Raw genomic sequence first — 15222 nt, forward strand, 5'->3', positions numbered from 1 at the left:
CACTGAGTACTAATAGTGCATTATTAAAGATCACATTGTTACAAAAGCCTGCATTTTTCAGCAGTACACACTTGCTACTATACGTAAATGCCACAACTGCATGAATACTGTTTCATTGCTCCATTATATACAGCACAGTTAGTAATTCTTACCTACCAAAAAAGAAGGGGGCAGGGGTGTAGGGGCGAGGGAGAGAGAGAGAGAGGAAAAGAAATACAAGCAAACACATACACGCACACACACGTCACACATTCACATGTATGTGTGTACAGCAAAGGAAAGCAAGCAGGGAGGGGAAGGAAGTAAAGAGGCACGGCGCATGCATTGGTATTTAACAGTCAAAAAAGCTAGAACAGTTCAGAACAAGGCCTGCCCTGTAAAAGAAGAGCTAAAGACAAAGTTATATAAAAAAATCAAGGTGGGCTTTCAGATTGTGTCCAACACAACAGCATTTCATGAGCAGATAATGCCGTTGGGTTAAGGCTTTTTTTTTGTTCACTGAGAGCAAGGACAAAAGTGTAAAATTGTATCTTTAGCAGAAAATAACCTAGAAATATTTTGACTTTCAGACTCTTTTTGTGTGTGTGTGTGTTAAAAAAATGTTTTAAAAAGGAAATAGTCCTATCACGCCTAAAAAAAAAAAAAAGTATATATATATATATTCTGGCACAGATTTGAAGCACATTGGAAAACTTGCCCCTTAAAGAAGTTAACCTGTTCTGTCCCATACAGCTCCCTCCCTCCTACAAGGCTGTTGAAAAATTATTGCTTTGTTTGCTTTGTCAAACTTAGGCAGGTATGGGTACAAAAAGAGAGAGTGTTTTAAGTAAATTACAGTTTTGCGATTGCTCCCACTTTGACAATTGCTCGTTTCAGTTTCTACCCAGATAAAAATGTACTAAAATTTCTCACTTACTCTGTTAGCACTTACTCACCCTACTATACTGGTTAAGAAAGCCACACTGAAGACACAAGGAAAACAAGTCAGTCCCGTCTAAAGAACAACAATCAGGAAAAACAAAAAAGTACCAACACCTTCTTAGAACATGGAAATAAAAAATAAACTCCCCATCAGAGCTACCTTACCAAGGAGCATATGTGTAAAATTCCAAAATAGCACCATTCATCAGTGTCTCATATCCCGTGGCAGCATCTCAATCACTTACCACAAGGAAACAATGCGGTTCAAACAGCTACTTCTAAACATCAAAAGTGTACATGGATAAAATATAGAGATATACACAGACAATTGATGGAAATAAAACTACCAGGCTCGTTACATCTAAATGAAAACAAAAAATACAAAGGAGGGGGAATGGGGGACTCTCAGCCTCTGCAATGATACTGTTAAAGGAAGCGATTAGGGATTGTGGAAGTGGAAAGGCAGACGTTTCCCAGTAGCGCATGGGCTGTCGAATTGGATTAGTGGAAGACATTGTTGCGGTAGAAAGAGGCCACAAGGCCCACCTGTAAATGTTTGTAAACATGGATTCACAGTATGAAACTCACTTTATGTTCGGTCTGGTAAAAACTGATTTATGGTACTTTTTTTTTTTTGACCAACTGTAAATTCTCTAAAGCAAGGCTCAGAGTCCCATAGTTTTCTTACACTTCATGATTTACACTGAAACAAAATCTCAATATCTGATACCATGACCTCATCAACACCCATACACCAAATGCAATACAAATGGAAGAGTAATGATTAAAAAAAGGAGAGGTAATTGATTGTCAAGACATGGTGTCCATAGCCATTTTCCGGAGCCAGGGATGCAACTTCAGTCTCATTGTTCATCTTGTGATTCATCTCGGTGGAGATACGAAAAAGCTCCTATATGACAAAAAGACCAAAAAGGAAAGATGTTAAAAAGACTGCATGATTAGCAAACACAATATCACTTTGCATGACAGCGGCTCCAATAAACACTCATGGAGAAATGTTAGGAGTAAAGTAGAAAAGAGTAGAACTGAGACAAAAAAAAAAATTCTTATGTCTGTCTGGCAAGCTATGCAGGGGGATCATCTGGGGGGCTCACCAATAATGATAGGCATTTAGATCAGGCTGTGATGAAAGAATCAAACTAGCCTGGCTGCCAGGCTGCAAGTTCTGCATTAACTGCAGGTCCTCGTATAGCCAGGGATCTAGAAGGCTGGACGTTCAGCTCTTTGGACTGTTGCAGTTAGGTATGGAAGAGGTGGGAGCAGGAAAGAAATGAGTGAGGACCTTGAATGCTCTGCTACCCAAGGTAGTGGCGTCCAAAGGGAGAAAGCTGAAGAATGTCTTGGATAGGGAAAATCTTGCAGGGGGGGGGGGGGGGGTGTCCCTCTCTGTGGCTGGTGGCTGGGATGTAGCGTTAGCAGAGTGGACAGAATAACCGTGCAGACAAGATGAACCAGACGGCTTTTCCTTGCATCCATTTACTATGTTACTCGATGTTGTGTAACAATTTTTTGGTTAAATTTCGTCTTTTGCCTGAAAATGAAAGTCGGCCCTTAGTGAATTATTACATCAATACATACATTTAGGTCTGAGCAAGTTTAAACTTCCAGCAATTCTTTACTTCAGCCTTTTTACCTATATTGATACATTAGGTTTCATGTACTGAAAATGTGCAACGGAATAACCTGTTAGCACAACTTGCTCTTAGGAAGGGTCACTTTTCAAAGAGGGTCTGCGGGTAAGGGAATGCTTTACTTGCAGAAATGGCCCTTTAGAAAATTGTGCGACGGAAACACAAGTGACGTTACGCATGTACACACAGCATGCGTGCACTTTCATGTGCAGAGGGGAGAGGCGTTGCAGGGGCTAGGGTCTGGGCAGGGTTGCGACATCTGGATACACTTTCCGATTTTAAAAAAAGGATGTGTGCACTAAATAACAGTAACTGTGCGCGTGTGCACTAAATAACTGTAACTGTGTGCGTGTAGTTACGCTGGAATCATTTTCAACCGACTTGTGGGCTGTACGTTCGCTTTGAAAATTTGTGCAACTTGTGCCCACACATTTGCTGGCTAATTCATGCACGACATTACAAAATTACCCCAAAGAGGTGACATTAGTTACAATCCAAAAATATTGTTCTTGGCTGGTTTCTTGATTACAAAACTGCTTAATTTCTCATGTTATTTTTTTTAAATGTTTTCTCTCCCCACTATTTATGCTATTCACCTTCAGCAATGGGCTGCAAAGCAGATTTGAAATCCCACTTCACACCAACACTCCTTGTGACTTTGGGCAAGTCCCTTTATCTCCTGTTACCTCCGGTACCCACTTAGATTTTAAGCTCTTTTGGGAAGGGACTTACTGAACCAGAAAAAAAGAGTGTTGTAAACCGTCTTGCACTAAAATTGGAAAGGTGGTCTAGAAATACAAATCTATCTAATACTATTGTAGTCTAAAGGGGACATTTTCATAGCCATAGCTGTGATTTACAGGCATAAGTTTGCTGTATGCACGGAAGTGGATTTTCAGTTTCCTAAAAATACTCATGTAAGTTCGCAACATGCATAAATTTGGTTGTATAAAATAGGCGTTTCTGGGGGCAGGGGTGACTGTTTTGAATTTATAAAAGCAACCCAAATTTTCAAAAATTATGCATGAAAACATCATGTCCTTTACAGGGCTAATTTTGTTATGGCATGCATAAATTTGTGGGTTGTTATTCGCACAAATGACAGCAATTTTCAAAGCGAACTTAAGCATGTACATTCGCTTTAAAAACTATCCCGGCAAAGTTCCCTGCATAAGCTATATCTGCTAATTTGTCTGGGGAGTTTCTCCGAGAAAACCTATACCCACTCTCTTCAAAACTGAAAAGAAAGCATGTCAATCCAAATCCCGCCGAGACGCTGGCCCTCAGAGCCCCCCTCTCTACTATACACTTAAAATGACTCACATGCAGGGTGTATGCTTGTAAATGTTCCATGCCTATTGGGTGGGCAATTTTCAGAAAGGGTTATTTCTACAGGTATAGCACAATTTTACCTGCATAAGTCCCTTTGAAAATTACCCTCAAAGGAGTGAATTTTCAAAGCCAGTTTGTTCTGCATACACAATTCATCTTATAGGTTTTCCTGGTTTCTCTTAAGTCTCTCTGCAGGCATATAATCTTTGCTCTAATGGTCATCAGAGCTGCAGTGTGATTATTCTGAATTTCCTGACTGCATATTGCCTGTTTTGACTTTCCTTTAGTGTTCTCACTTCCCAATTGGTCCCTTTAATCCAAGGCTGGGACAGTTTGTTCCTTTGGAAGGACTTCTGCAGTTTCACAAAGGCTCTCAGCTAAGCTAGCTGCATCTTCTGATTTCACTGTCACAAACCCTGAAAGAAGTATTGCTCCTTATGAGTTGCAGTTACCAACTATCGATTCTCGTCATATTATAAATTCAACTAGATCGCACCAGAGAAACTCATCACAACTGTGATAATTCCAGAGAATCTGTGTAGTTACCCTGGACTCCATTTCATTGCAGTGAATGCTATGTTTATTCATTGTCATATTGAATATTTTGTAAGAACAGAGTCTATCTGGTTATTTAAGCTGGATCAAAAGTTATCTAGGTGTCTAGCAGCACAACAAAGAAAGAACTGTTGCGAGATCGGCACGTGTTTAAATGCTTAAAACATGGGTTCATGTGTGTTCATGGCTCATTATAAAACTGCTTGGGGTTTGTGCACATAAGTTCCTGATTTCGCACGTACTTTTATATGCACAAAAAGAGGCATTTCGTGGGTTGGAGTTGGGATTTATGTGCATACTTTTGATTTTAAACAAGCACACATGCAGATTCACATGGACACACTACAAAAAAGCAGATATAACTATATGTAGGTTGACTTTCTGCACATGCATAATTTTCATAGCAAACGTGCATAAATTTGCTTTGAAAATTGGTATAATGTATGCACATAGCAGCCACATAAGTTACCTGCTAAGATATAAATTTATGCTCCCCATTATATCCATTTTGTAGTGGGCAATGTTATGTGCTTGTATTTATCTACCCAACCCCCTGACATTCAAATTTATGCATGTATCTTGCTTGTATTTGAAAATCAGGCTGTATGCAGTTAGAACCACTGTTGAAAATACAGCTCTAGATGCACTGGAGTGATACCAGCTCTAGAGCTTGATGCTGATCAGCACAAAAGCTACTTACATTTTTAACAGTGAAGGTGGCTAGAGATGAGGAGCTTAAAAAAAATAAATTCTTAATGTCATTTTCAGGAATGAATATAGGAATAGAAAATAATCCTGTAATGATAATTTAAACATGTTGATAGACCAAGAACAGCTTTATTTAGGACAGTTCAAAAATAGCAACTTGCTCATTTTTTGATTTGAATGGTTCTTGCTTTGGTCCTGTTCCCAGATAGCCTCTTTTCTTCCCCTCCCCCCAATATAGGGGTAGATTTTAAAAAGAGCGTGCACGGCGTACATGTGCTCGCGCTACCCAGCATGCATACATGTATGCCCGATTTTATAACAGGTGTGCGTAGGCATGCGCATGTTATAAAATTTGGGGTCGGCGTGCGCAAGGGGGTGCACAATTGTGCACCTTGCGAGCGCCGAGCCTGCTCCGAGCCGCGCTGCCTCCCCCAGTTCCCTACCCCCCCACCCCACCTTCCCTTCCCCTACCTCCCCCCCCTACCTATTCATTTTTCTCTCCTTTATCACAAAACTTCCTTCAGCCCTGGGGCTGAAGGAAGTTGCACGTGCCGGCCAACTGCCGGCGCGTGATCCCCGACACGGCAGCAAATGGCCACAGTGCCAGGAGCCTCTGACCCCGCCCCTAGACCTCCCCACCCCTTTAGTAAAGCACCGGGACTTACACGCATCCCGGGGGTTTATGCGCGTCATCGGGCCTTTTGATAATAGGCTCGGCACGCGTAACCTTTTGAAAATCTGGCCCATATTGAATATCATACTGTGATAATTCTCTTACTTGTATTAACCTCATACTTACGTTGTGTCAAGGTAACACCTGTTTAAGCAGAACTAGCACAACAGCATCTAGATTTACTTAGACTCATAATGGTATGACTGGTCAAGGAGGAACATTCAAAACCTTCAAACACACAAAAATCTCAACCAGAAAAGGGAGAATTCTACTGATTTTAACTGCTAGCTGAAAGGATTTTTTTGTTTTGTCAGGGCTGCCAAGTGGTTCAGCAACCCTTTCTTTTACCAGGTATTCTTTAAAGCTAACATATAATACTGATTTTGAGATGATGCAGGTAAAAATATACATCCAATTTCTTTTAACAAAGATTTATTCTGGGCAATAAGATGTGTTACTGAAAAACAGAGCAGCCAGGGCACTGATGACATTTACATTTGCCCCATACAAACTGCAAGGTTTCCAGAAGTTTCTCTTTTTTTATGTGCATGGAAATAGCATTGAGATAAAAAAAAAATAGGGCCAGGGAGGCTTTTTAAGTTCTCTGTAGTCTTGAAACTGTGCATATAACAGCATCTTAGGACAGTTTTTATGTAGGGCCAAAAAAAGTTATTACAACTAACAAATTCAATTTTTCTCCAGGACCAATACAGCAACTAGAACTCCACATTAACAAAACAGGGCTCCAAATGCTTTAAGAGAAGTACACATTGTATGTAGGATATGAAAAAGTCTTGTTTTCTTTTCTCTGTCAAATAGGTCAGAACTGAAAAAAGGAACAAAGGCCAGATTAGCAAGTCATTTTGACTTTCAGCAAACACTGCATAAAATCAAATTGCATTCATGTGTTTAAAAACCACACTCATGAAATGAGGGTCTGTTGTTACTTTAGTTTCATTTATTTCAATGTTTTGGAAGTGGAGAAGAGGAGGAAAAATCTCTCTCCACTAATGTGATAAAATGGATTACAGTCCCCTGATAAAAGACAGTCACAAGGAGAATTGAAGTTTTCCTGGCATGAAGAGCAGGAATGATGTGATTTATGTGAGACTTTCCTATGAACTGTGCTTAAATAATTTTTTCTAAGAGCCATCCATTCCATAGCTTTCCCAATCTCTGTTCTGAGCAAACCCTGAGCCAGCTGTGTCAGTAGGCTTACACCAACACACATTCACACACCTACACAAGGCCTCTTCAAACTAAGAAAACTCAACGCAAAGTCAATGAGACGCTGATTTGTAGCTTGTGCATAGTTACAGAGTACAGGAGGGAAAACAGAAACCTACGCATGCATACAACACACACACAAGTTAAGATCTGGGCAAATCTTTCAAGGCATTGTGTTGAGCCATTCGTTTCAGCTGTAAAAACAATCATGCGATAAAAATCCCATGTGGCCCTACTAGCAGAGGAAATAGATTTTCCACAGAGGCTTGTATCTAAAATACTTCATTATTTGAAAATGCTCTAGAGCTGAAAACAGAATAAATTTGCTTACCTGTAAACAGGGTTCTCCACAGAGAGCAGGATGAATCAGTCATAATGTGAGGGCGACATCATCCAAGAGCGCCGACACAGACCCAAAATTCAGAACTCAGTAAAGACTTTAATGAGAATGCTTGAATGTTCCTGCTTGCACATACTGCCTTGTGGCCATACTATGTAAGAAAATTTCCTTCATCTTTTAAAGGAGGGGTTCTAATCTCCCTCCCCATTCTTCAGAGCTTAAGGAGGTAAAGAAATTTGTTTATAACTGGGCTCCCAATGTTATGGCTGCTGGCCGTAGCTTTCTGTGACTGGCGCCCGTCGTGGGGCCGCTTCCCTGGGCTCGGGCACGCTGGCTGTGGTGGCCAGCCGCCTCCAGGGCTCCTCTTCGCGGCCGCCCCAGCCGCCATGTGGGTAGGCCACATTCCAGGGCCCGCCGATAAGCTATCTGCTTCCTGTGCGGGCCCCTCCCCCGCTGGGCCTCCTTAAGCCCGCGTATCTCCCTGTCAAATTTAAAGGGTCCGTGGCAGGAAATTGCTGCGGCCCCTCCTGCTCACCGTACCTGTTCCTATTTAAGGCAAGGTCTGCCCCCCAGATCTTGCCTTGGCTTCTCGGCTTTCTGGTCTTGAATCCTGTTCCTCCGTGGAGGATATCTCCTGCACTCTGACCTGTCTGACGTTACCCAGAACCTAACCTTCGCTTAGAACCTTGACTCCGAAGACTGCCGCCTGTCCCTACTCTGTGCCTGGAAGTTCATCTAGGAGAATTGCCTCCTGTTCTGACCCATGCCTGGTCTCCTACTTCAAGTGTTGCGGCCTGCACCAGCTCTCGCTCTTCTCTGCACTCCAGCCTTTCATCCACTTCTGGCCCCAGGCCTGGTATCAATCCCAGCATCTCCTCTTCATTCAGAGACCCCACGAAAGTCCAGCCGGCCCCGGTACCCAAGGGCTCAACCTGAGGGGAACGTGGGCTGGTAGTAGTGAAGCTCCTGTGGGGTCTCTGCTTCATCCCAGCCTCGCCTTCCGACGGTGGGAACCTATGGGGGTTTCCTCCACAGATGGCGCCAACTCCACCTCGGGCTAGGGGTCCACCTTTCAGAATCATAACACCCAATAGGGGTGATCCTCTGTGCTGGAATTAGAGAGACATTCTCTTCAAAAGTCCAGATCAACTCATCCTCACTAAGGGCTACCTGAAAAGTCAAGGAGGAGCTTGGCTTTGTGACAGCTGCATCTACTATGGCAATGTTCTGCTCTGAGGTGCTCTGTGGCGCTTTCAAAAACTCCTGTCAAATGGTGCCTTAGTCCTGGATGGCACTGGTTGTGCCTCCTTCTGTACCATAGTGCCAGCAGCAAGACTTTTGGATTTATATGCCGAGATGCTCCACACTGACGCCACTGATGGTGCCTTGACATGCTGCGCCTACTGTGTAGATTGTGCCCTGGAATGTAAGCTCTATGCTGATGGAATGGGTATTACCCTTGTTGACCACAGGTCCGAGTAAATTAAATTGCTTGGCACAATGGGGATCTTTTGCACCATGAATAATGATGGTACCTCTGCCATTGAGGCTATCTCACCCCTTGGTGGAGCCCACTCTGGTGTAGCCATGCACCAATAGAACTGTTCTTTTCTTTGGCTCCAAGGGAGATGGCCCCAAAGGGGGACCCTTGCATTGTTTACACACTTATTGGCACCACGAGCTTCCATGCCATGCTCGATCCCTGACCTGAGAAGAACCCAGGAACTGGCATCACATGAGGGGAGAACGTTTATATGTTTCTGAGAATGTGAGGGGGAGATTCCCATCTTGATTTCCTCTGCTGAGAGTCTGAAGATGCCTCACTCCTAGATGAAGAGTGGCTCTGCTGTTCAGCTATATGCTGAGGCTTCGGGTTCTTACCTGCCAACATCTTCCTTAGGGCCTCCATTTTCTGCCGTGCAGGGTTGCTGTACCCTAGGGAACATCCGATCACAGCTGCAGCAGTTGGAGTCATTGTTCCAGCTCAGGCAGTGATAACAGATGGAATGCATATCTGTCATGGCAAACCTTGAAAATGCTGACCATGGACATCGTGGCCTTGGGATTTTCCCCATAGTCATCTAATTCTTCTTCTTCTTAAAAAAAAAAAAAAAAACCAAAACGTAAACAAGTAAAAGTTCTGCTTGAGAGGCTGCTAAGGCAGCAGCAGAAAATTTTGAAGCATCAAGACAGTAAAATGGTACGAAGACCAAAACCCAAAAAATTCTGAGAGAGAGATTGTGACACGTCCGTATGACAGTTTAGATGAAGGAAGACCAAGAGGCTTATGAGGCATTGTGCACGTGTAGGAATTCCTGTGTATGCTCCACCAAGTCTTTACTGAAATCTGGGAACTGGGTCCATGTCCGTGCCGACAGATGACATCACTCGTGTTATGGCTAATTCATGCCTATTTGTCAACAGAGAAACAGAATTCTCTTGCTGTCTAGAGAGATGAAGAACAGAGGCATTATATCAACCACAGATAAGCTTCTTGAGTAAAGGGAACAGATTAAAAATAAAGCCCTTTTCCCCAAAGTTGCCTCACCTTGAAGTATTCTACAGGATAAAGGTCAGGTCTTAAGAAGAAGCATTTGAATCTAATTGATGAAATTAGCTGCAACTTACAAATGCTCCCAGCAGACATACATACATAAACTATATAGTCTATACCTTCTGAAAAAAGAAAATATGTTAAAAAGAGACTTTTCCTGAAGTTTCTTTAGGTAGTGGGCAGCCAGCTGCCCTCCAGGTTCTCTTAGAAAGCTTTTAAATAGACAAGTCCCACCAAACGGTGAGAAGGCAACTAGGGAGTTAAAGAATTATCCTTATACTGCATCCAAACTTCAAAATCTGAGAAAACAATGAACCAAATGGATAGATTTTCTCTTTCTCAGTGCTACGCTTTGGTGTAATATCCCCATGGAGAACATTTCAATCAGGCTAGGCTAAAATGCCCTCTCTTATTTTTAACTTTGTTTATTAATATATTTTAAAGCATTAGAAATCTAGATGGCTTACATCCAATACAGGGACTTCTTCAAAAAAGGACATTTTCTCCATTCTGTGCCTATGGAAACAAAACTCTTTACTGAACAAGCACCAAAACCTCTTATAAAGAAAAACAAAAAAGTAGAACAGAACCTTAATAAGGATTTCCAAAAATTTGATACTTCCAAAGAGCCTACAAACTCTTGCGCATCCCGTCCGTGCTCGGCCCGCGCCCAGGCATGCTCACCTCACCAAGTCCTCCACGGATGCTGGGTCGTCCTCCCCTGCTACAGCGGCGAGCGCAACTAGAACTCGGCGTCCTGCGGCAGCGGTCAATGGGCCTTCCACTTCCAGCCAGGCCTCACGGCGGGGCTCGGCATCCTCCGTGGTGTCGGCCCCGCCCTTAGGCACGCGTGGACTGCCCAGCTCCTTAAAGGGCCGGGGCAGATCACAGCTCTGCAGCGCGCCCTGATTGAACGCTGCTTAAAAGGAAGTGCCTGCCTGCACTTCCTTGCCTTGGCAATCGGGTCAATCATGCTGTGATTTCTAGTTTGCCTCTGCGTTTCCAGTATTTGTTCCAGTCTCATTCCAGTCCTGTTCCAGCTTCCTTCTGTTCCAGCGTCCTTCTGTTCCTTTGTCTCCAGTACCTCTCGAACTGTCTTCTCGGTACTGACCTCTGCCTGTTCTTGACTACGTTGATCGCCGCCTGGATTTGACCTTTGCCTGTTTCCTCGACCACGTCTGCACGCTGCCTGGAACCGACCTCTGCCTGATCACTGACCACGTCTGACTGCTGCCTAGAACCTGACCTCTGCTTTGGCTGACTACGCTATCTTATCTCTGGGCTTGATCCTTGCTATACATTCAGAGACTCCTTTCTGGCCCTCTCTGGCACCCCGGATTCTAGCCTGAACATCGACCGCACAACCTTGATCGTGGTGGGCACACCCCTGAACTTTCTCTCAAGGAGATCCTGCAAGGCCCACCTAAGTTCTCCACACTAACGCCAGTGTCAGGGTAGGCGGTAAATTAGTAGGTTAAAGACGCGGCAAGATAGCAGGTTAAAAAGGCGATAGTCGGGGCGCACGTTACTGTATGGGAGGGAATAGCTAATCCGATCGTTTACATATCATATACATGCCGCGGGCGGAAAGGGAAACACGTCGAGTTAAAGAAGCGGTAAGGATCGGTAAAAACAGATAGTGAATCGCGGGTTAGACTTACGCGGCCAAATTGTGAGTACACAGCGGGTTAGAAACGGGGTAACTGCGGCCGCGCTTTACTGTATCGGCCTGATAGTAAATGATGGCAGACCCAAATGGTCTATCTAGTCAGGCCAGCAAGTTGCTTTGGATAGTAACTGCCGCTCAGTGCAAGTTACCCCATGCCTTCTCTTACGGGTAGTAACTGCTGCTCCGTGCAGTTACTTCCCTTACTGCTGTGAAGAAATGTTACACCTAAAGTTAACACAATTAATCCCATGTTTTCATTTCCATCCTCTAGCCACTGAGAGTTCTCTGTGTTTAGCCCATCCCATTTTGAATTCCATGATCTTTCTTGTCTTCACCACCTCTTTCAGGAGGGCATTCCATGCATCCACCACCCTTTCTGTAAAGAAATGCTTCCCGAAGTTGTTCCGAAGTCTTCCCCCTTGGAATGACTTTTGTATTATAATTGTCATTTTTTAAAGTAGATGCAACATAAGTTTATTATGAGCTTGGTACCTGACTACATGTATTCCCACATTCTTTGAAAAGCCTCCTTTTACCAATAAAGAGCATGTTACACATATTTACATAGGTGGAAAATGCCTGGCTGCCTAGGTGACTAAACTTTTATTCCTAGCATCTGCTGGTAGTTTCTCAACTACCAAACCACAGAGAGTAGAGCTTGGAAGGTGAGGTTACATTTATAGAAAGGAAAGAAGAAATCTAGAGAGAAGGCAAACAAATTGGAAGTACAAGAGAAAAAGAAGTTGAGGGAGGGACAAGAAGAAAAACTGATTAGTGAAAGGGGAACTTAAAGCAGTCAAAAATGAAAGAAAAAAAAAAAAAAAAAAGCAAAGTTCCGCTACACCCCTCCCACCTAAAAAACGCCAAAAAAAATCCCCATGCAAAATAAAAAAGCAAATAAAGAAAAAAAAATCCTAGTAAATTATATTTCATCAGAGCTGCTAAATATTCTCAAGCGCTTAAGTTTTCTAAATATTTTCACACCCCTGAACAGAATAGCAACAAAAATCTGCTTTAAAATCATCACCAATAACGATTTTCCATTAACATCTTGTGTTGCTCATGAAACATCTGGAAATTGATGAACCCTACTTCCTTCACACATCAAAACCCACTTTTTCAAGAAATTTAAAATACTCTCTTTAGTAGATAACACCAGAAATGTGATCCTGCTACAGGATTTAAAATGATCCATGGAATTCTTTTTGTTACTGGGGCCACATTTAATATTTCAAGATGCTCATGGCTCAAAATCATACACAAAAAAAAAGAGACGTGATTTTCTCATTTGAATGGCCGGAAAGATCCTCCTCCATATTTAAAAGGCAATCCAAGTTGCTACATCACAAGCAGATTGTGAGAAATTGCAAGACTGGAAGACTGGGCATCCAAACGGCAGATGAAATTTAATGTGGATAAGTGCAACGTGATGCACGTAAGGAAAAATAATCCAAACTGTAGTCACACATTAGGTCCCATATTAGGAGTCATCATCCAGGAAACAGATCTAAGCATTATCATGAATATATTGAAGTCCTCAGCTCTATCAGGCCGATAGAGTAAGGCGCGCTCGGCCGAGCACACCGTTTAATCTGCAATTGGCCGCGCATTTTCGACACGCGCCTATTACCCCTTATACAGAAAGGGGTTTAGCGCAACGAAAACATGCAACCAATCCCTTGCTCACTTTACGCTCAGAAATTAACGCCTACCCAACTCGGTAAAGTGTTCAGAAAAGCAGAAAATACTCACAAAGAGACAGAAACCCCAAACCACACAGGCAAGGAGACACAGACATACCACACCTATGCAGAAAAACATAAACACTGCACCCCTAGACAGAAGAGGAGGACCGGAAGGGCAGTAGCACCTCCTTATTAGCGCACCGCCTCATTTAAATACAGAATCACATGCCCAGGAGAAGTGCCCGGGTGCACGCCAGGAGAGCAGGTGCTCAACACGGCGTGCCTGCTCTCTCTCGTTTTTTATTGTATCGGCCCGAGTGTGTGATGGTAGTCAAAAAAGCAAACTCCATGCTAGGAATTACTAGGAGAATGTCATAATGCCTTTGTATTGCTCCATGGCGCAACCACACCTAGAATATTACTGTATGTGCTATTCTGGGTGCTGCATCACAAAAAAGGTTAGCAGAACTAGAAATGGTACAGCGAAGGGTGACCAAAATTATAAAGAGGGTGGAATGGCTTCCCTATGGGCAAATGCTAAAGAGGTTAGGGCTCTTCATCTTGGAGAAGAAATGACTGAGGGGAGATTTGATAGAAGACTCAATTGTTTCACTGAATTTGTTTTACAATTACATTTTTGGATGATAAAGTGGCATTACAGTGACTGAAGCATCAAGGAACAAGAGTCGCAAGAGATTCCAGTGCTACTCTTGAACTACAAATTTCATGTATTACAAGGAAACAGGTTTACTTCATAACACGCTCAATGCTGGAGGGAGCAATGCAACTTCTGCTTTCATGTTGCAGTAAAAAAAAAACCAGTTTTCAGGAATATAATATACAGTAATGATCCTCAAAATAAGTGCTGAGAAAAGTGAAGATATCCTTATCCCATCATAGAATACAGATCTCCTTCAGTATTAAGAACACAAAAGTGTTGCGCTTCTTGGCTGCGTATGCTCCGTGGCCTGGTCTGCTCACCTCTCCTGACCGTCCACGAGCTCAGGATTCCCTTCCCCTGCCAGTCCCGGCCATCCCTGTCACTCTCCTCGGCTCGCTCCGACTCTGGCAACGTCGCAGGCCTCACAGCGGAGCTCTCGCCAGGGCTCCACGTCCAGCGTCTCCTTGGCCCCGCCCATAGGCATGCATGTGGCCGACCTCCTTCAATTTAAAGGGCCAAGTGCGGGAAACCCGGCCGGGTCACTCAGTGATCACATCATCTCCGCCTAGTATATAGGCGATGCCCTGTCTCCCAGGACCTCGCCTTGGCAATTGGGTCGATCACTTTGTGATAGCAAGTTTGCCTTCCTGCGTTTCCTGTGTCTCCTCTTCCAGTTTCTTTGTTTCAACGTCTCCTGTGTCTTCTGTCCCAGCGTCTCCTGCTCCTTCGTCTCTCCATCCCTGGTAGTACCCTTCAGACTGATCTCACAGTACTGACCTCTGCTTGTTCTTCACTACTCCTTGATCGCTGCCTGCCCTGACCTCTGCCTGGTACACCATCTACTCTCGTCTGACACCTTGAACCCGACCTCCTGCTTGAGTTGAGTACGTCTGATCTGACCTCTGCTACCGACCCTGCCAGGCTGACCACTCTACTCCAAGACTCTGGCCTTGATTCTCGCTATACGCTCGGACACTCTGTTTTGGCCTCCTGCGACCTCTGGACTTCCTTGTCTGAGCACCGACCGCACACCCTTGTTGATGGTGGGCACTCCCTTGAACTTTCTCTCTAGGAGACCCTGCGAGGCCCACCTAAGACCAGGCGGCCCGGTAACCAAGGGTTCAACCTGAGGGATCCCCGGGTTGCTATTGGTGAAGCTCCAGCTAGCCTCTGTGTCCTCCTGTGCTCCGCCTCCTGGTGGCAGGCGCTCTCCGGGTCCAACCGGAGGGCCGTACCAATCCTGCA

The 15222-nt window shown here is 43.9% G+C and overlaps 1 protein-coding gene across 1 annotated transcript in view; it reads right to left on the reverse strand.

The window, feature by feature from the left end:
• Nucleotides 1-484: 484 nt before the first annotated feature.
• The window catches only part of LOC115073374 (neuronal regeneration-related protein-like), a 41259-nt gene continuing 26521 nt past the window's right edge, over nucleotides 485-15222 (reverse strand). Inside the window, exon 4 of the mRNA XM_029571748.1 lies at nucleotides 485-1831. Within this exon, the coding sequence (XP_029427608.1) occupies nucleotides 1706-1831 (126 nt within the window). The 3' untranslated portion in view covers nucleotides 485-1705. The remainder of the gene's footprint in view (nucleotides 1832-15222) is intronic.

This window comes from Rhinatrema bivittatum, chromosome 1, assembly GCF_901001135.1.
Source record: "Rhinatrema bivittatum chromosome 1, aRhiBiv1.1, whole genome shotgun sequence".
NCBI classification, from domain to species: domain Eukaryota; kingdom Metazoa; phylum Chordata; class Amphibia; order Gymnophiona; family Rhinatrematidae; genus Rhinatrema; species Rhinatrema bivittatum.